Source organism: Tachypleus tridentatus, chromosome 7 (assembly GCF_004210375.1).
Source record: "Tachypleus tridentatus isolate NWPU-2018 chromosome 7, ASM421037v1, whole genome shotgun sequence".
In the NCBI taxonomy this organism is placed as follows: domain Eukaryota; kingdom Metazoa; phylum Arthropoda; class Merostomata; order Xiphosura; family Limulidae; genus Tachypleus; species Tachypleus tridentatus.
Window position 1 is genome coordinate 65,199,719 of NC_134831.1, and position 23,575 is coordinate 65,223,293.

Here is a 23,575-nt window from a genome sequence, read left to right on the forward strand (position 1 = left end):
TCTGAGATTTACAGTTTTTTACTTTATTAAAAATTTTAAAAAGTCATCTCAAAATTTGCTCTAGAAAAAAAATACTGGCAACCTCTAGTTTGAATGTCGGATTTTGATTAGAAGTAGGATTTTGATTAGAAGTACGGTGAGATTTAATTAAACATTATGAGATCCGTTTATATTAAAAATAACTCGTATGTCTATCACAAACTTTCTTTTTCTTTCTTAATCTACAGTAACTTACATTTAAAGCTGTAACATCAACGAACTTTTTGTAGCGCATGGAAACTTGTGTCGTTTACTTTATTTAACATTATTTGATTTTTGGTTTTCTTCACGATTTAACAAAAATACAAAAGATAATGAATAATGTAGGGTTTTGAATTTTTCAGAGCTGCCTTTAGAATTGAATATTAAGTGAAATAAAGGATTTACTTCGTATAATCCAGTATAGCTATCTGTTATCTGTGTTAACATGAATAATCTAACTCAACATGATTCTTTTTGATAATTCTCATATCTTGGTAAACCATTATGCATTTTTTTATAACTCAAATTAAAACTGTTATTTGAAACAACCTAATTGAGAAATATGACTGATTACAAGTTTTGAAGTCATTTGTTGAAAATATTTAAAACTGCTTTCTACTAAGTTACAACTATACCACTACATAAATGTCATTCACCATGTTAGTAAAAACAAAAATAAAAACGTTGATGTGAAATATATGGTTTCGAAGTTTTAAAAAGTTCCTTAGAATTGGATACTAAGTGAATAACGTTGTTTTTTCCCGTATAATCTATATTATAACTATACGTTATCTGTGCTAACATGAATAACATTATGTAACAAAATTTTTACTTTTTCTTGTTCCTGAACAGAAAGTGTTATTTCCCAATTGCTTATGCCTAAAGTAAATGGAAAAGATCTATTTTTCTCTTCAAACTTTGCTCTTGTGACCTGGGAGCGTATAATGAAAACTTTCACGTATCAGCCCCCAATCTTGAAGAGCTACTCACTTCTAAACATTTTTGTATAACTTTTGTATAAATACATGTAAATCTTGATTCATATGTTGTTTTATTCAGACCTTATGTAAATGAAAATGTGCAAATTTGCTCATTTTTACATATAAAATAGGTTAATTTCTAAATTTTGTTATCCAGGTCACAAGAGCAAATTTTGAAGGGAATAGTGGCCATTTCCTGTACGTTTACAACGTAAGCAATTAAAAAATAACACATACTATCCAGGAACAATATGTGTGTTACATAGTGTAGTCTGACTCAATGTTATTGTTTTTGATAATTCCATATCTTCATAAATCATTATGTATTTTTACATAATTAAAATTAAAACTGTTATTTGAAACAATCTAATTGAGAAATATGACTGATTACAAGTTTTGAAGTAATTTGTTGAAAATATTTAAAACTGCTTTCTACTAAATCACAACTATACCACTACATAAATGTCATTCACCACGTTAGTAAAACAATATAGGATCAAAAGTATCGGGAAATCATACATACTGACACATTAAAAAACAGTTGTTGTTTGTTATTAAATTCAAAGCTACACCAAGAGTTATCTGTGCTCTGTCCACCACGGGTATTGAAAAACTGGTTTCTCGCAGTATAAGTCTGCAGATATACTACTGTACCACTGGGGTGGGGTGGAAAAGGTATAAAATCTTAATGGTTTTAACGAACAGACTAATCTCTATCCATATGAAAAGGTAGATTTGAAATGAATGAAGTATTCTTCTTTGCCCTGATGAAGCCACGTCCACCTATTGGAGGTTTTTTTAAACGTGACATTATCTATCAGACGATACGAAAGTTTTCGTTACCAGTGAAATGCTTCGATAATATCATCTTATCCCATAATAAACGTTTCGATATAGTGCATATGATTTTTTTAAAGTGACTCCTGTGCTTTACAACTCTAGTAATGTGCAATTAATTTTATGTTATTAATGGTTATACTTTATGATTTATCATAGAGGTTAGCACGCCTACGGTATCTTTCAAATAGGCAAATAACGTTTTATGGTTACCTTAGTTGAATTACTTATGATAATAAATCGTGTTTTTCATTACTTGAAGACTATTTATTTGGTGAAGTGATTGATCCGTCAACTCTTATTCAGTTGGAATATTTTATACGATCAACTACTATTATTTGATATTTTTGAAAAAAATTAAAAAAAAAAACTAACCAATCCAATCATCAAAAGACGTGGTGATTATATCTGTCAGATGTAGGCGTTTTGTAACTAAACGTTTCTCCTTACAAAGTGACTTCGTATACACTTTTTTCTTAACTTTCAAAATTATTAACATTGCTATTAGTTACAGTTAAGACTTGACTTTAAAATCTGATAAAAGTAAAAAATATTTTATTAAAATACTATTTTATTTCACACTGATTCCACACAAAAAATATTAATAATAGGAACTGAAAATATTAATAATAGGAACTGAAATTTTTATGTATGTGTATAAAGTTACATCATAGCAACAACTGGTTTTCAAAATGAAAGAGTTTTAATGAAATTGTGAACCAAATACACAACATGAACAAAATCTGGCAGAAGCACATCAAACATAGAACAATGACACCGATAGAGATGAAAACACTCTTTTCAATTGATGAAAAGTACAAGGTACGGTTCACCATTACGTACATTTCTACACTATTACGAGTGCTTTTGGTTATCTATTCACATCTTTATGTAGAGCTCACCAGGTGGCGTTGTGTGTTGAAGTAAATCACACCATTAGAACATGCAGTAACGTGTCTTAAAACAACACGAAACGTTATAAGATAGCTATTTACAATACTACTTAAAGTTATTGAACACTAAAACTGGCCTTACGAAATTATTTTACTAAGTAAAAAAAATTAATAAGTTATGTTTTCTGTTCGAAAGTTGTGAATATTCAGCAAGATCAAATTCTATTCTGCAGGAGATGACAAAGAACGTTATGAAAGAGAATTAGAATGCTATTATAAACACATTAACACCACTCCCTGTATGTACAATATGAGCACAGTTAATGTCCAACTATAAATAACCGTGTTGATTACTTGAAAATAAACGGTATGTGCAACGCATCAGTGAAAACGAAACTTTTTCAAATGCACTTAAATATTTAACATATGAATACTACCATTACATTAATTAGGTTAGTACATCAAGTCTTACGTTTTGATACACCGGATTGTTAGAAGAAACGTAATTAAGATATACGTGCACAAACAATTTTAAGTTTTCAAAGCAAACAGTAGTTTAGAAAAAAAGAAATTAATTCATTCCATCAATTTGTTCTTTAGCGGGTTTTTTTCTTTTCTTTTCTGAAATCAAGAAAATAATTTTCATTCTTTTTTGCTTTCAATATAAACTATATCAACATTTTAGACTAGCATAAGCAATCTGCCTATAATAAGAAATGATGCGTTTAATAGAGGTAAGAAAGATACTTAGTTGTTGCTGAATTACTTTTTCCATTCATTTGTTTGTAATCACGCACAAAGCTAGTCAATACGGTATCTGTGCTTTGCCCTTTACGGGTATCAAAACTCGATTTCTGTGCCACTGGGTGACTTTTCTCCCTCTAATAGATTTTTCGTGATGGTGGTGCTGGTTTTAGATCCGTACCCAAAGCGTTTTTTTAGTTGCTTTTATAATTTATATTTAAAAAAAACACTATTCAACTTTTTATGGAGAATTGTATTTAGAAAGGTTAACCATAAATGTTTTCAGGTTCATCTTATTTAATTAAAGTTTAAACAGCTCTTATTAGAGGAACCGTTTTAAACTATTACATTTTCTTAAAGACTCGCTTAAAAATGAAGCGCAAATCTTGAGTTTATTTTTTTAATTTGCATAGCTTAAAATAAGATGTTTATGTCTTGCTTATTTGCTTATTATTAAACATAAAGCCACGCAACTGAGAATCTGTGATGTGCCCACTACAAGTATGTAAACTCGATTTTTAACCTTATAAATCATCATACAGGTGTTTCAGATTAATTATTGTTATTTTACGAAACCTCGTAATGTGGTAACAATTCCACATTTTTCTTTTTCGCGAATGTCAATCTACTGTATGTTACATAAAATATATCGAAACAAGAATAGGAAATTAATTATAAACACAACAAGAAATAGTTTAGAGCTAAGTATTAGGTGTTAAAGGTGTCATAGAAGTAAGGTTACACCCGGAAGACTTAAATAACACTGTAATAACGTTTCAAAACTATGTTTGAAATATTACTTTAAATACTTGGACAGGAGAGAAAGTCGGACTTAAACCTTCTAATTGCAAGAATCTTAAGTCAGCAGAAAATACTGGCATGAACCAGTAAAAATTCTACCCTCTGGTGGAGAAATAGCAAAAGCAAAAATCTTTTCTGATATACATGTATATACATAACATTAAGGTTAAAACAGTGATTGGGAATTTCATTATTAACGTCACCAAGCAACTGACTTATTATCACAAGATGACTTATTATTGTGGTTTTTAGCACAAACTACACAGTTGGTTGTGTGCGCTCTTGGGAAACCAAGATCACGATTTCAGTGTAAGTTTGCAAACTCAACTCGATGTGCCATCGAGGGACAGTTTTGTTGGGTTTCAACTAGAATACGGTTACTAGATGGTTTATGTTGCTATTTTTATCATCTGGAAACTGGTTCATGTTCACTGAGTTACACTATTCTTGTTGTCACTTAGCAACTGTTTTATAAATAATAGCTTGAATATGTCGAGTTTCACCCAATAAACGGCTTCCGAACACTCAAGGAACTTGCTAATTTTGTTATCTCAGAACTGATGTCCAAATATTATGCAAATTAAGATATAGCGTCACCTAGCAACAAGTGTATGAATCATATACAAACTACGTAGAATTTCCAGACTTAGTACTTTACCAAATTACGAAGGATCTCTTTCATAAAGTTACGAAGCAATAAATATAAAAATTAGTGGTTTAAGCCTGCAATATTGTGTATCACTTTAGTTGATTTGTTTAAAGTAGGTCAGATGGATGTTAAATGAACTTTTCTCTATGGATAGTTTTTTATTTGGACTTAACATTATTTCAAAAATTCAAGCTATGAATTCTTTGAATATTCTTGTAATGTTATTCTTGAAAAATAATCGTAGAAGTAATAATTCATCATTGATTTTCACCACAGGAAAATTTTATTTTTACCTTTGATAAGATTATAAAAATACAACGCTTAAAACCGAGTTGAGATATCTGTGGTGGGCAGAGCACAAATAGCCTATTGTGTAGCTTTGTGCTGAGCTTTAAAAAACAGAAAACAAAATAAAAAATAAATGTAATGTTGTATAATTTAAACTTATAAAATATTAATAAATTTTATTCGTTCTTTATTTTGCTTTTCTATACCAGATTTTCAGTGAAGTAGTTATGATTAATGCTACATACTTTACACAAAGATCAACAACAGTAAGATAGACTACAGAAGAGACATTTACCCATAAAATCTCTCACCAGAGAGATTACATAAGATTCAAAACCTCACCAACCTGGAATCGAACTACTACTAATACTACTAATTTACTTCTCTTTATCAGTTGAAGCAGACAGACAACGATGTCATCTATTAAAAAAACAACAGATGACTTCTGCTCTTATCGAAGTGCGTCCTCTTAGAAACAACACTAGTTTGTGCCGAAAACAAGGAACTTTATGTCGTTTTTATCAGACTTGACATTACAACTCATGTTCAGATAAAGGGTTAACACATTTTTGATTTTAATTTTTAACATTTCCACAGAATCACTGGCTTTCTGTCTTCTGACGTCAGAATGGTTAAGTTGTCTGTAACATTTTGGTTGCTGAAGTTGATTTGGAATAAGTATGTTAATAACAAAATCAGACGTTTCCTGCTCTACTTAATTCAGTATTTTCTGCCCATACACACTGCGACTAAAATGGTACAACTATGGTCTACTGAAGTCGTGCGACTTAGACTGTTGGCCTGTCCACGGTGGCATATTGACATGGGGACAGGGTCGGTGTTTGTCGCGGTGACATGGGTGCGTAGGTGCCGAACCCAGTAGCGGTGTGCTGCTTGGCTTTTAGTCGAAGGGACGCAATGCTTGAAGACATGGAAGGGCACTGATCACGGTAGACGTAAGGAGGCGTAGCTGTAGCGTAGGGGCAAGGGGTCATCGGATTATTCAGGCTGTTAACTGGCATGTTGACGTTTGGTACGATACTGGAAGATGTGATTCCTGTAGAAGCTGTATTGAAACAGCCCATTCCTTGGTTAGGAACTACTGAGGTTAGTGGATTCACGTTCACTGAGTTGAAACCTGGCCAAGGAAAGCTCTTTGCTCCCAGAGGACTTGGGACTTTAGATGCCCAGTTGTTGTACGAAGAATATCCAGAATAAAGGCCGTCATCAAAAGGCTGCATCAGTCCATTAAATTGGGTGCCGAATCCGTTTTTCAACTCTGCTCCGGCATTCCGTTCGCGTTTCCGCCATTTAGCTCTGCGATTTTTGAACCAAACCTGTTAGAAATAGAAAAAAAAAAAAAAAACTTTGTTACTTACATTGCTAATCGGGATTATTTTCCGTTATTCTGCTCTGAGACCAAGGAATTTCTGACTTTTACGTCCTTATATAATTGCTTTCTCTAATGTGATTGTCAGGAAAGAGCGGGTATCACTGAAAGGTGTATAATAGAACTTGGCATGCATAGAAACACAAACGCACTTGTGAAAAGTTTGAAATGACAACAATTTTCTCGTATCTATGGAAACCTAATACAATTTAACACAAAAGTATTTAATAATAAGAAACGTCTTTGATTATAGGTTTGTCTTAAAAGTGATTGTAGAAACTCTAATAATAATAAGCGATATACATCTTAAGCAAATAAATAATCATATAAACATTGAAATGTTATATGGTGATGTATTGTCCTACCCTTGAGGGAATTAGACAGGAGAACTACGTCTACATAACTAGATTTTACGTATTCGCAATATTAGCCAATAAGCATATAGTATTACACGCACCCATTGAATGACGTGTTTTATGGGAAAGGTTGATTAAATATTCAACATATTTCTTAGCAGAATTTCATACAACCGTTTCATGTCTCGACGTGTTCATTGCCTAAATATAATTAAGTGGAGTCACTTATTCTGTTTCAATTATTATTTATCTTAATTCAAAATTATAACCTCATCCACAAAACGGTTGCTTTCTTTCCCAACGTTTCAGGGTCTAGATGTGAAGCTCTTACATATAGAATAACTTGGGGGTTAACTTTATGTGATGTAGGTAACGGTAATTACTGCGTAAATCATATCTGGTGTAAGCCTGAAAACACTGACATATTTTTTTTACCATAATTATACAACCACGTGTAGGTATACTGTCCTTTTAATCTGTATATAAATATTTGCTCTTAATCTTGAAAGAAGACAATATATAATAATTTTTTTCTCGTAAGGACTTCGCACTAATTACTTTTGAGTGCGTAAGTATCTAAATTTTGTTTTAAATTTATCATTTTAGTTATATTTTTAATCCCACTTTACATAAAAATAACTCATTTATTTAGTTGTGGAAACTATTGCGTTAAGTATTTTTCCTTTCTATATGATATCATTACGTATGTTCAACAGAAGTAGTACAATCCCAGTCACACCGAACATGCTTGCCCTTTCAGTCTTGGGGACGTTATAATGTGACGGTCAATCCTACTATTCGCTGGCAAAAGAGTAGCTTAAGAGTTGGCGGTGGGTGGTGATGACTAACTGCCTTTCCTCTAATTTTACACTGCTAAATTAGGGACGGCTAGCGCAGATATCCCTCGTGTAACTTTGTGGAAAATTCAAAACAAACAATTTTATAAAATCCTTATATAGTTTTTTTCACAAATTGTCCAAATCTCTTAGCCAATGATTAAGATATAAGAGATTAGAATTCGTATCGAAATCCCTGCAACTTCCGCTAGGCGGCGTGATTGTCAAGTCATATTTCAAGTGTGAAGACACAAGATCGAAGTATTATAGGCAGAAGCTTTTTTAAGGTATTAGATATAATGGGTTTTTAAGTCTCAGTATCTGTCAGTCAATTGTATGTCGCGTCATGACAGCCAATCCTACTTTTCAAGTCGGCTTTAAATGCAGTTATCGATGAAAGAGCGAAGTGCCCACTGATATAAAACTGACAACGAGATACCTACTTAAATGTTTTCATCTGAGCACACAAAGAAGTCTCCAGAAAAAAAAAAGATCATAAATATTAAATAGGAACGATTTTATCCATGTATAAAAATATCACTAGGATATATGATATCATCAAGACATTGCAGGGATGGTTTCAAGCAGAGGAAGTAAAGACCCCCCCCAAAAAAAAAAAAAAAAAAAAACACCAGAGAAATATTGTAAAATGTGAACTTGTGACAGCACCAAATGTGGATTTGCGCGTGTTCTGCTTTACTGTTAGTCTTACAAATATATAAACAACTTGCAAAATAGAGTCTGTTGATCGCCTCTTTTATGAATTATAAACTAAATTTTAGGTGTTCATTTTTTTGCTTAATCTTTATTTTTCTATGTCTTATATTTGGCTGCATGGTTGAATTCGAACACGAAGTTTAAGAATAGGGTGTTCATACATTAAAAATGAAATTTGCGAAGCGTTTGACACGCAACGATCTTGTTTATATCTGTTAATTACACGATTTATGCAAAATCTTTAGGAAAATTAGTAATGATGAAATATATATCAATACAGTCAAGATCACTTAGTCATGACTGTTCGGGCATTTCGTACGTCAAAATCTTCTGAAAGCAAATGTTTCTGGTAATTGTAACCATACAACACTTATCACATACAACCATATTCCTACTATTTATTGGTCGAGAAATATACATTTACTTAAACTGTAATTAAGTATTGCGTAATAAAAGGAATTCATCCATAAGAAAATCAAAACTTCGTGTAATGAATACTTCACTACGTTAGAGTAAGTTCCATCTGATAAGAGAACAATCATTTATTAAAACGTTTTAAATGAGATAATGGTTAAGTCCATTAAAATGTATTTAGCCTAGTCTAACATAGATAACTTAGTAGATTACCATACATAGTTCATCTGTTTCACACAGTTTTACAGCACTTCAACAGTTGGAAGTCTGAAAGTTTTGCATACTGTATGATGCCTCAAAACGTTAACCTTAATATATTTAAGACTCTTACTAATTTTATCTGTGCTATGAACACATTATATTATAGACTAAACAATTAAAAGGCATTATGATTGGGTTTACTGCAACATGAACTATATGATTATTTGACTACAGCCGTCATCAGCCGCTTATCGTTTATATTGAATATCCGTTACGTGACATTAAGAACTTCAACTAAGATACGTGGTATCATACACATTATAACACATTTCGATCATAGCAACTTTTTATTTCCCTCTGGCAATAAAAAAAATAAAAATCTGTCGAAATAACCTTCGTTCGTAATATAAAAAATGAGAACGAGTCATACCGAAGAAAGTAGGATAAGTAACTTAGTTAAATTGATTTCAGTGCAAGTTGTTATATGTAACAAACACCAAAATTATTTGGAATAGTACACAAATTATTATAAATTCTAAGAAAGAAAATAAATGTTCTTACCAAATATCTCTCAAAGGGAAGATTTCATTGTACGTCTGTTTATTTTTACGCAATTCTCAGAGTCGTTCATTAGCATTTAATATATGATGAATCGTTTATACAGAATTACTGTTAAAACTCCTTTTGTAAAGCCAACATACGAACCCTTTGAAGCAAAGTCATATGTTTCTAACCGGCTCGAATCGAAACCATCTACTGACCCTTTTGTCACGAGGGATATTTGGCGCGTCTATATATTATGAATATGATGAGGCTTAGCGTCATTATTTATTAATTGGCCTCTAGATGCTGACTTTCCTGCCTAGCTTCCCCAATTGTAGAAAAGAAATATTAATGACTTTTGGGATGAAATTTGAGCTTTAAAATAAATAATATCACCCGTTAAACTATAGATGTTACTAGGTGAATCCACTTCATGCTCGACACAGAAAAGCATGATGATTGTGGTCGGACGACAGAGATATTTGTAAATGTATTAAACATAACGCGCTGCAACTTGTTACCTTGGAGAAATTAAACAGATTTATTAATGATGCAGTTCCATGGCTTAGAAGAAACTGATTAAAGTTTTAATTTATTTTATAAATAATCTTGTCTCTCGTCTTGTGAAAAATATTTTTTATTCAAGTTCATCTTCAGAGTGACACGCTTGATGACTAAGAAATCCAAGTTGTTATTTTATCATCTGTATTCAAACACTATTCATTTAGAATGCGATTACCAAAATTACGGATTGAGCCACTTTATATTTTGTGTAGTGTATCATTTATCAAATCCACAGTAAAATAGTTTTCTTGATGTAGCAGTCATAGCACTAAGTAACTGCGGCATATTTTATTTTTACGCAGTGTGATTTATTTTTAGAACACACTTTGACCAATAAAAGTCAATTAATGTTTCAGCAACTGCATGAAGAACATCAGTTATGGTTTATTTTAGTTTTCATTTAAGGCTACACAAGAGATATCTGCAAACAGTTTTCAACTGGTAGACTAGAGGAAAGGCATTTGGTCGACAGTTCCCACTACCAAATCGTAGGCTACTAATATCCGCCCAAATTGTAGGACTTCACTGTCACTTTTATATTGCATCCACGGCCTCAACATATGGAATGTTTTCTTACGATAACGGGACGGTAGCCACGAATCCCCAGCTTCACATTTCTAGCATACTAACCATTAGCCACACCTGTTTTTTTTTTATCAAAAATAAACTAGCTTGACTCACTCGTATGAAAACTAATGAAAAGAAGACTAAGATATTTTGTTGAAGTGATTTGAATTTTAGCGTAAAGTCAAATAGTTGGTCCTGTCTTCTGCGGGGAATCAAAATATGGTTTTTTACATTTCAAGTCCGTAAACTTACCTCTGACCCACCGAGAGACTGCTTGAGTATTTGACTAAAAAAGTGAAGAGCCTTATGTCACACATACCGAAGTTAATTTTTATCAGTTGTTCAATGAGAATAATGTTTCGGTTTTTAAATCTTTGTTATTGGTCAGCTTGAGTTCCTGTTTCATTTTGGTCTTTGCTTACAACCATATTCACAGCTTTTTCCACATTTAACATTTAAATGCTTTATATATCAGGTTCAAGTGTAAAACTTAACACTCAGCTACTGTACATATTGAAACTTTAGAGCCAACCTTTAAAGTACAAAATGACAACAAGACAGCAGTACAACAAGTAACAAATAAATAATGGTTGAACTAGCTTATTAAAGCATCCTGCAATATAGTTCGTGGGTATAGGTACTACAAGCTGCCTCAAGGTAGTCACAGCGTACCACACGTTATATAATGGTTGAACATACATATTACAGCATAACTCAAAATCTGAAGTCATTAAATATAAATTTTGCAGCACCGCAAGACATATAGTTGTTGGACATGAACATTATATTACAGCATACCACAGGTAAGTTGCCGAGTATGAGTACATCATGCAGATATAACATTTATTTCGATGATATCTTCAAACACTTAAACGATCAAATATGACTTGCTTAGCCAAATACCATACGCTACACAATAAAAACATTACAAGAAGAAGGCCAAGTTAAAACGATGTATTTTCACGTACTCATTCAGCCAGTCATAAGTATCTCTGTGTATTATACAGTTTAAAACTGTAAACATAGGCGAAACTAAAATGAAAAGAAATGTCACTATATCAGTAAACGATTTATGCAACACATATTAACATATTGGAACATTCTTGTTGTCCTATACGGGAATTTGTAACATAAATCTTGTCCTATAGGAGGATTTGTAACATAAATATTGTCCTATAGGAGGATTTGTAACATAAATATTGACCTATAGATGCATTTGTAATATAAATGTTAAGTGTACTCGTGCATTCTTTGTTTAGAAGCTCGAAAAAAAATTCGGTTTACAGTTAATTTTGTGTCTTGATGACATACACACAGTCACAGTTATTATTAAAAACCATGTGTTGTTTACAACGTGTTCTTCTTATCAGTTACTAACCGTACTACACCTTCAGCAGCTGACAAACGGTTGCTAAGGCTGTATCAAGTTTGAAGTATTGGAACGTTCACAGAAATTGTAGGGCGCCGGCTTTTGAAGTGTGCTTTGTGGCGTTATCTTATTCTGTTTCTTGTATCATGATTTACGCACTTACCGATAGGGAGCGAACACTGAGGAACATTTCTGAAACCGACTGTAATAAATCATTTTCGTTTTTAACAACGGCCAAGTAAATATTTGTTTGGTAAAGGAGGGATTACAAAACTAAATATTTCGTGAATTACAGAGTTAGTCTAACAAACCCTAAATATCCCTGGAAAACATGCAAATAGGAGTTTTATTACTTTAAGTTGTGTTCGCGAACTGACTGACAGTGATGAAAATGAAATTAGAGCTTCAGAGATAAAATATAAGTATATGACGTCATTAAAAACATAGTTAGTAATAGGACAGTTATTTGATAGGACTACAATGATTAGTAACGGTTCAGATTTGTATAGACATTAGGTATAGAGAGGAAAAATAAAAATTCATAAAAATGCCCATATGTATCTTTGCTTTGTTCTATAATTCTGTTTATTTTTTACCTTTTATTTACTTTCCCATCTTTCAGTTCATAATCTAACTATTTAATTTTCATATGATTATGATACATGTGTTTCACATAACTGGTTAGTTGTGTTTTTAGGAAATATATTATCCTGCTTTTATACCTTAAGAAAATTGTTCACCTCATTCTATATTACGTAAACGCTTTAGCACGTTCAATTAAAGTTGTAACAAGCTAAGGGCCTACACGTAACGTATTATACAAAACAACAATAATTACAACTTAATGTTAAGCATCTGCTATAGAAGTTTCATGACGTTTCACTCTCACTTACTATATACATATAGAGGAAGGCAGTACTTTATGTTGTTTGACAAGGAGTTATGTTGCCAGAAAGTTTGCAAGTCTTCATTCAACGGTTTCTGTATTAATCATGAACAATTCTGTATACAATTATGATTTTGTACAGTTTAGCACCCCTTCTCTATGTCCACTTTGAGCTAGTAACAATAATCGCCGTGAGCCAGTAACTTCCAGACGCCATGAAACTAACCTACTGATGTCTGTACTGATTATCCAGTATACCACTGTTAACCTGCTAAACTAGCACCACTAAAGTTTACATATGATAACCAAAAGCATTAAGGCGTTGACAAAATACAATAAACATTAAATTATAGAAATGATAACATAAACTTTGCCATAAAGGTCGATCTAAAAAGAAAAACTTCATTGAAACTGATACAAGATGAAGGTACATTTTCCGATTTTACAGTTTTGTTTTATGAAAAGTTTATACGGACCTGTGATTGTTTGTGTCCTTCTGCGTTGAACAGCTCAATAGGAGGGAACTTAATGATTTTTGGTCTCAGTCAATGCACCAGCATGTGCCTGATTTAACGACACAAATTCATTATTCAACGCGTAGCTTACATCCATGAGAGAGACGCAGCATCGAGGCGCGAGGCCACATGCAGGCAACGTGCTCTTTGCTGCACAATTTATCATACTTACTAAATAAACGGCTGTCACCGAAACCGTCTAATTCAACCCTTTCTGACCACACTCAACTCTCTATTGCACCTGGTCAATGCCTTTGATTCAAGAACAGGCCAATTACCATTGATCCCAAATGACATCAGCGACCAAAACAATAATTGACTGCACTATAAATATTTAGACTTGGACACTGTATCTAATTTACCCAAGAATACGAAGAGAGAACTGTAGTATAACTGTCCGAACACTGCATCATCTGAATCAGAAATATCATCTAAGGAATCTGAGAAGTCTGTTCCCCTCAGGATTCCTGTTCATTAACGTTCGCATGCTCCACAGGGAACACCCTAGGATTTTCAAACAAATCACAGAATAGCTGATACTTCAAGTACTACTGAACAAACTTTGTGATCATGATATAATATGGTAAGTTGTGAAAATTCACAACTTAGTGAAGTTTTAAAAATGGGAAAGATATCATAATAAAAACAGAGATCCTGTACAAGTAGAGTAGAAAAGACACACAGAAACGATTCGAGTTCTGCAGTGACGACAGAAAAACAATACAAGTACAGCAATGTAGAAAGAGAATTTATTGAAGGACAACGATACAGACGGAAAAACAATACATCTAGTACACCATTATGGACAGAGAAATGACTGGAGTATAGCAATACAAATAGGTTTGTTTGTTTTAGAATTTCGTCCAAAGTTACACGTGAGTTCTCTGCGCTAGCTGTCCCTAATTTAGCAGTGTAAGTTTAGAGGGAAGGCAACTAGTCATCATCACCCACCGCCAACTCTTGGGCTACTCTTTTACCAACGATTAGTGAGATTGATCGTAACATTATAATGTCCCCACGGCTGAAAAGGCGAGCATGTTTGGTGCGACAGGGATTCGAACCCGCGACCCTCAGATTACGAGTCGAACGCCTTAACCCAGCTGGCGATATAAACAGGGAAATGATTGAAGTACAACAATATAGACAGGGAAATGATTGAAGTACAACAATACAGAAAGGAAAATGATTGAAGTACAACAATACAGAAAAAAAACTATACATCAAGTGTATCAATATGAGCCGAGAAATGACTGAAATATAGAAATATAGACAGAGAAACGATACAAGTACTGCAATATAGACAGCAAAGTGATTGAAGTACAACAATATAGACAGGAAAATGACTGAAATATAGAAATATAGACAGAGAAACGATACAAGTACTGCAATATAGACAGCAAAGTGATTGAAGTACAACAATACAGAAAGAAACAATACATCAAGTTCATCAGTATGAACATGGAAATGATTGAAGTATAGCAATGCACACAAAGAAACGATATAAGAAACGTAGTTGTAAAATCAGAAAAACGATAAACAAATACACTAATATCGACAAAAAATAATTGAAATACAACAATAGTGACACAGAAACTATACAACAAACACAGTAGTAAAGACAGAGAAACCATACAATAAGTGCAGCAGTGTAGACAGAGAAAGTATTCACATACAATACAGACAGCGAAACGATACCTTAAGTACTGCGACATAGACAGTGAAGTGATTGAAGTAAAACTGTACAGAGATAGAAACGATAAAATAAATACCACAATATAGACAAAGACGTAATAGAATTAGAACAATAGAGACAAAAAAAATGATACAATAACAGCAGTACAGACATAGAAAATAGACATAGAAAATATATAGCCAACACTGTACTATAGATAGAGAAACGATACACGAACAGGAAATATACATAGATAAATGATTCAAGTACAGTATAAACAGAAAACCAACACAGCAAGTGTAGTGGTGAACACCTAAAAATGATATAAAAAGTAAAGACATATAGACAGAGAAATAACTGAAGAACAATAATACAGACAGGGAAACTATACAAGAAACATAGTAGTAAAAACAGAGAAACGATTCATGTACAGCAGCAAAGAGAGAAAAACAGCAGAACGAACACAGAATTAGAGATACAGAAATGAACTAAGTATTGAGATGGAGACAGAGGAACGATACGAGACGTACAGCAATCTAGACAGAGAAATGATAGAACGAGTGTAGTAGTAAAGATGAAGTAACGATTGAACTACAGCAAAGACAGAATTCAAAAATTTAACAGAAATACGATAAAGCAAGTACAGCAGTATAAACAGGAAGACGATAGAACAGGAACTGCAGTCTAGACGGAGAATGGATACAGGTATTGCTGTTAAGATAGAAAAACTTGTATAAAGTACAACAGTAAAGACAGAGAAACCGTATAACGAGTAGGGAAGTAAAAACAAAGAGGAAATATTTTACTGTAAAGCAGTAAAGAGAGAAAACACAGTGGAACCAATGTAGAGAAAGAAATGATAGAACAATCAAATAAGAAAATATGAGCTAACCAGCGAGTACAGTATTGAGGTTAAAGAGATTATAAAACAGTGTCAAAAGTAGACCGATGGTGGGAAAGATGATAGAATAGAGAAAGAAAGATAAAAAAATGCAACCTGTGGTATTTTAATGATCATGAAAGAAAAACAAATAATGGATTAATAATATAGAGATGATACAATACAAAAATCTTAAACTAACGATCTTACAAGAATATTAAAACAGAATGATGAAAAAGAATCAAATTAGAGATTAACGAACAGTACAGAAAGAACTGAGCAATAGAATATATATATATGTGTATTTATGTGATGAGAACATAGTGAGCAGTACGTGAAAGATATAATAAACAACAGGATCTCTGATTCATTTTTAAATTTGGTTTTTACTCTTTAGGATTTTTCCTCACATTTTCCTTCATATAACATACGGAGTGCCTTAAATAATGTTTTTATTTTTGATTAAATACCCAAGGAAAAACAAACTTGAACGTATAAAGCGCTTACAATAATTTTAAAATGTAAAATGAACAACCTCACATTACATTATCGCCCTCTAACGAAGCTGGGAAGAACTAGATGTCGAGTGCAAGGTTTTTGTTTGTTTGTTTTAAATTTCGCGCAAAGCTACTCGAGGGCTATCTGCTGAGCCCACCGACGGGAATCGAACCCTTGATTTTAGCGTTGTAAATCCGTAGACATACTGCAGTACTAGCGGGGGGCATAATTAGAAGTTAAAATATTTGAAATATAATATCGTCATTTCGGAAGAGTTATGGCATCCTCAATGATAAATATACGTATAATACGTTATTAATAGTTAGCTTTCTAATTAATAATATATATATATACATATTACTACATAAAATATTGTTCATTGTCATTCTAACTCTATCTGTCAGTAGAATATAAATGAAAAACACGCGCCATATTCGATTTATATTTCTGTAATTTTAACAATACGTGTATAATTTTAACAACACGTGTAGCTACAAGACAAAAGCTTTGAAATCTCAAGTGAAATATTTTTCTACACATCTTTATCGTATGCTAAGTTTTAAGTTTGTAGGACAAACTTGGACAAATGTCCTTTAAACTTGCCTTTTATAAGTGTTATAATGTATGTAAGAGTACAGAAAACGAATTGTGCTTTTTTTCAGTATTATTTTTAGCAAGTGTTGTTTATCTAAATCCTACCGGCAGATCCCCCTGGGAAAAACATAGTCAGAAGGGTGAGAAGATGCACGGGAACTGCACGTGCCATGTAAAGATGCCAGCCACGTTCACACCCGGTCGTACCTGAGGAGAAAATATTAACTTTTGATTGGAACTGACATCTATAGTTGATAAATGTAGCCTTTACCGATCCCGTTATTGCTTGGGGCTCGCTCTCTTTCCCAACTGTTATTCCGGCCAGAGCCGTCCGTATGAACGGCTAGCTAGGCGGGGAGTCCGAGGGGAACGCACCGCTGTAAGGTCGGCTGAGGGTGGCTAGTCGATGAGTCTTAGACCTTGTCAAGCGAATACAGCATAAAATCATTTTGTGTCGTCCTTTCTAATACTGCCGCTTGCTGTGTGTCAGCACTATTTATGAAACACATCGGAAAAGCAGACCGGGTGTCGAATATCTGAGATCGCCCGCCCAGTGGGGCATTTATTAAATAGGTTGCCGCACTGACTCACGATATGAGATAAATATGGCAATAAAAATTATCACTCCATGGCGACATGTGTGCAAATCGGGGGAGGGAGGAAGAGATCACCGGCGTTATTGGTCAACTTTCACGTTATCATGTGACCTTTAACCTTAAATTGTGATAAGATTTGCCAAGCCTTATCATTGGTATACAAATATATGACTGCCTGACCAAATGCTAAAGGCAACTTAGTAACTCTTACTAGATATCAGTGTTCTGTGATGTTCTCACAAAATTGCAGTCTCTTTATTCGAGAGAATCAATAGAGCTTTATAATAAACTACCATTTATTTTTAAATGAATTGCTGATAAGACGAATAGTGTATTTGTGTTTTTGTAATATGTTTCGTTTTTATAGGCCTATTGCTTGTTTGTTTGTCTTTGAATTTCGCACAAAGCTACACGAGGGCTATCTGCGTTAGCCGTCACTATTTTAGGAGTGTAAGACTAGAGGGAAGGCAGCTAGTTATCACTGCCCACCGCCAACTATTAGGCTAGTCTTTTACCAACAAATAGTGGATTGACCGTACCATTATAACGCTCCCACGGCTGAAAGAGCGAGCATGTTTGATACGACTGGAATTCGAACTCGTGACACCCAGATTACGATTCGAGCGCCTCAACCAAAACTACTTTTTGATAAGATTTAGATTCAAACTATATCGTTTCATCTCAAAATCTAAAGAAAAAGACTCAGAGAAGCTGCTCTATAATCCAAGTTAATTTTCTAAACAGTGAGCCATGGCTCTGGTGGACAGAACGCTGTTTAGATTAAAATCATAATCCTGTAGAAGAAGTTAAACTACCTATTATATAAATGTAAAATGATGTATGTTGAAATAATTATGTAAATATACCACTGAACTGATAATTATGCTATTCATACACATACATATATATGATCATAATAACACCTCTCTAGTCTTTTTTTGTTTTATTTTGATATGAGTACTAGTTTATATTTTGTTTAACCTTTTTTTTTTGTAGATTACACGATTTTAAAACTAGCGAACCTATAATAACTTCACGCTTATGTACAAAGCTGTATTTCATAATATATGCGTGCATAAATTACTCTATATCCAATATCCATAATTCGCGGCATTTACAAAGCCAAAATTGTATTAAAGGTATAATAGATTCCTGATAAACCGTAGGCCTAATGAGTTTTAGATAGGCCACTCCATACCGGTGTTGCAGAGGGAGCACAGGTGAATGGCTTAGAAACTGTTGGTGTTAATAGCATAGCAAACTTGAACAGTTCTGAGTGTTCGATAAAATATACTGGAAAAGCTCGTAAATTACGATGTAAATTATGAGTAGTCGAGATAATCCTATATTTTATGACTAGAATTAAACGATTAATATGATGGTGTGACGACTTGTTTAGCAACAGTATATGAGACAGTGAACCGACGAAAATAATTTGTTATCCTATACCACGTTTAACTATAACCGTAGTAAATAATTTCTAAATAACACTTAAGGCATGGCTTTTCGTAAGAACTGGATTTTAAGAAACTGCGCCTGTTTTGACTGTATTTATAATTTACACCAAACACACTTTTCATTTGTATTGGACAGTTAGTAATAAAAACTTTTAAATAGGGTTTATATGCACAGACTCTATGGTTGGATGAAGTCCACTTTATTCCAAGCGTTTTCCTTCCAACTCTCTTGGGACCATAGAATAATTAGCAACAGGGCTTAAGGTTCCCAAATAATTTTGCTACACGGGCCCCATGAGATCTAGTTTCGCCACTGTTTCTAAGTTTTAAAGTATGCACAAGTATAATTAAATTTTTCATAACTTCTTTGTACTCGTAAAATGTGACGACAAAAGAAGCTATATGACTTTTACACCTATATGTGAAGGTAAGTTTGTTTGTTTTATTAAATTTCGCGTAAATCTACACCACGACTACATTCGCGAGCTATCTCAAATTTTAAAGTGATAAACGAGAAGGAAATAAGTTATTATTAAATTGAATTATTAAATAAATTATTAATACGATTCATTGCTAACATTTTGACTAATTTTGACAGATCGAATTCTGGGATTTAACCGTCGCTTTTATACTGCACTCACAGCCTCAAGATACGAAGTGCAACATCTTTTGATCGTAATAAAGGGGCGCGAACCAATAAGCAGCGCTCGTCATAACATTAAGAAAACAGTTTTATGAAAATCAGGTATTCCTAAAACTTACATTTGATGAATTTGTCTATTATGCTTCCTTATCCTACTGATAACCAGGCAACACCATCTTTTAAAAATATCTGCAGAACTTTCAAAACTGTTCCTTGAACTTTTCATATCAACATATAAAACATTATTACATAAAACGTAAGTACAAGATTAAACGCACCTGAAAATTGCTAATGCAAAAAAAAAAAAAAATTATCATCCTGCTAGTAATAACCTTGGTAATGTTTAATTAGGTACCATAACTTTGCACTCCCATATCCTTGCACATATCGTAATAAAAATCTTAGTGTGGTCTGGTTTGATTTACGCGCAAAGCTATACAAGGGCGTTTTGCGCTAGCTGTCCCTAATTTAGCAATGTAAGGCTAAAGGGAAGGCAGCTAGTCATCAACATCCACCGCTAACTCTTGGGCTACTCCTTTACCAACGAATAGTGGGATTGACCGTAACATTATAACGCTCCCACGGCTGAAAGGGCGAACATGTTTGGTGTGACCAGGATTCGAACCCGCGACCCTCAGATTACGAGTCATGTGACTTAACCACCTGGCAATGCCTGGCCCATTTTAGTGTGTGAGTAAATTAATATAGAATAATTTATGTTTTGCAGATTGCTACGAATGAACCTCTTTCATTAAGCCTATTCTAGTGTACTATACTTATACTGATGTAAAGTATGTAAGACATACTTCTTATTTATATTTATTAAAATGTTTAAAAAGCAGTCTTGGTAGCTCTATTGTATTGTAAGTAGCATTTATATAAGGTGAGAAATATTTCCTGTTTAAGATTAGAAACTGGAAAAGTTTGCTTGCAATTTGAATCAAAATATTATTTGAAATGTGATTTTTAGCCCAAAAGAGAAACTAATTTTTAAAGGATAAAACGTTTTAAAGACAAAATAAAAATATTGAGATCGGAAATTTTTGATTAAAATAGACACAAATATAATTCTATTTCATTTCGTATATAGCATAAAGCAAGCTCTATATAAAGTACAAATGGTATATATTGGCCTGGCATGGCCTAGCGCGTTAAGGCGTGCGCTTCGTAATCTGCGGGTCGCGGGTTCGCGCCCGAGTCGCGTCAAAACATGCCCGCCCTCCCAGCCGTGGGGGCGTTATAATGTTACGATCAATCCCACTATTCGTTGGTAAAAGAGTAGCCCAAGAGTTGGCGATGGGGGTGATGACTAGCTGCCTTCCCTCTAGTCTTACACTGCTAAATTAGGGACGGCTAGCACAGATAGCCCTCGAGTAGCTTTGTGCGAAATTCCAAAAACCAAACCAACAAATGGTATACAATTACATACTGACAACTTATTCATCCAAAAGAAATAGTTCGCTTTTTTGCAACAAAAACGAACGATGGGTGTAATCGAAGATCCAAATTCATAAAATAAATTAATACTTTTTGATATACGTTGTTGGACTGATACATTTTAGTTAAATAACATGAGAACGACATCTTCAGGAACCATTTGGAAAAGAAAAACAAAAACACATCATCAATTCTCTTTGTTTTTACGGTATTTCTTTTGAAACTATTTGAGCAATAATATACCACAAAACCTTTTTAGCCTACTATGCCAGTGTCTAGTTAGAAAATAAAGTTATTATAAGACTTTGGGCTATTGCTTTAGAAACAATTTAGACAAAACAAATGAACACGAATACAACGACAGTTGTATGACTTTAAAGTACTATTTGAAGGAGCATTTAGGCAGAAACACATTTCAATCTTTACAAACTTACTTGAGGAAATTTTGGGCAACAAAATCAGTGCACTATTTTACAGAATTACCTCAGAAACCATATAGATAAGAACATTGTTATACTTCACGAACCTTCTAGATAACAATAACACTACAGTTTTATACAGTATGACTTGAAGAACCATAAATAACAACATCACTATACTTGGCTAAAATATTACTTCACGAACCATGTAACAACATTATTATACTCTTTAGAGTCCTACTTGAGGGGAACAACATCATTCTATAATTTTTCACAGAAATTGTTTGTTTTGAATTTCACGTAAAGCTACTCGAAGGCTATCTGCGCTAGCCGTCCTTAATTTAGCAGTGTAAGACCAGAGGGAAGGCAGCTAGTCATCACCACCCACCACCAACTCTTGGGCTACTCTTTTACCAACGAATAGTGGGATTGACCGTCACTTTATAATGTCCACACGGCTGAAAGGGCGAACATGTTTGGTGTGACGGGTATTCGAACTCGCGACCTTCGGATTACGAGTTGAGTGCCTGAACCACCTGGCCATGCCGAGCCGCTCCTTTCACTAGGAGTTAGTGCGTTTAGGTTGTTTATATTGACCCCTATTTGTATCATACCTACATGCCTAGAAAACTGGATTTGTTTGCTGTTAAGCACAAAGGTATACAATATGTTATCTGTGATGCGCCCTCTATAGGTATTGAAACTAATTTTTTGGTATTATAAACCTTGAGACTGAGCCATGGGGAGTTGTATGTGTGCTAGAAAAAGTGAATTGTATCTGCTATTTCTTTTAAGCTTTCTCGTAAATGCAGATTTTGATTTTAGACATACGATTAAGGTTTCTAATCAGATATATTCTTTTCTTTCACTATAAGCGGTGTTGAGAAGCAAAGCTCTTATGTGGCAGTAGATTATCCCAAGAGCATTTTAGACGTCGAATGCTACTTTTTCATATGGGGACCTCAAATTGAAAATGATAGGTGTTCTTAAAAGTATTTGGCATTATTTTGATACTAGGAAGAGACGTTAACATTAAAGTATCAGGGTCGCAGAAACAGACATTAAAAATAAACAGAAAGAAAGGAAAGGGTCGCAAGGTTACGTTTCTGCTGTTTAAGTGCCGTTATCATGTAAACTTTTAAGTGCACAGTAAACACACACGTGAAGTGTGAATGCTCTTTGTAAAGAAGACTGTTCTTTTATTATGTTAGATACAGTCAAAACAGATCCTTTGTATGTGGGAAGATTTTAACACTTCTTCGCCCTTGTTTGTTTGTTGTAAAGCAAGTTTTGAAATATAGAACCTATATGCTTGTTACGGACATTTCAAACCAATTATATTTGTTCAAAATACTTGTAGCTTTTAATAAAACATAAACATGTGATGCACGGCCTAGATGGTTGTGATAAAGTATTATTAATTCTATAAAGCCAGTTCAACAGGTCGTCCAATCAGTTAGATACTTTATGTTGTTTTATGCTGATTTTGTTGTATAGAGATATTTGAAGCCGCAATTTGTTTATTCTATTCATGAAAAATAGTTTATAATTTTGAGGTAACGTTTAGTTCCTAATAAGTGCCCCTAGAGCTCAGCGGTAGGTTTGAGGACTTGTAACGACACAGTTCGTGGTTCTATACCTGTAGTGAACACAGCGAAGATCTTTGAGTTCGATAAAATAATACATCAAACTTTAATCTATATAAATATAATAATACTGTCTGTTCTCTATTGTATGACAATGTAACTACTTCGCAAGGTGTGGATAGATCTTTACCAAAATTGGTTTGGAGGTTCAATAAATCCATG

The 23,575-nt window shown here is 33.6% G+C and overlaps 1 protein-coding gene across 1 annotated transcript in view; it reads right to left on the reverse strand.

The window, feature by feature from the left end:
- Positions 1–2,519: 2,519 nt before the first annotated feature.
- Positions 2,520–23,575, reverse strand: part of LOC143255846 (pituitary homeobox x-like) — a 54,377-nt gene continuing 33,321 nt past the window's right edge. Inside the window, exon 3 of the mRNA XM_076512167.1 lies at positions 2,520–6,550. Coding sequence (XP_076368282.1) covers positions 6,002–6,550 — 549 coding nt within the window. The 3' untranslated portion in view covers positions 2,520–6,001. The remainder of the gene's footprint in view (positions 6,551–23,575) is intronic.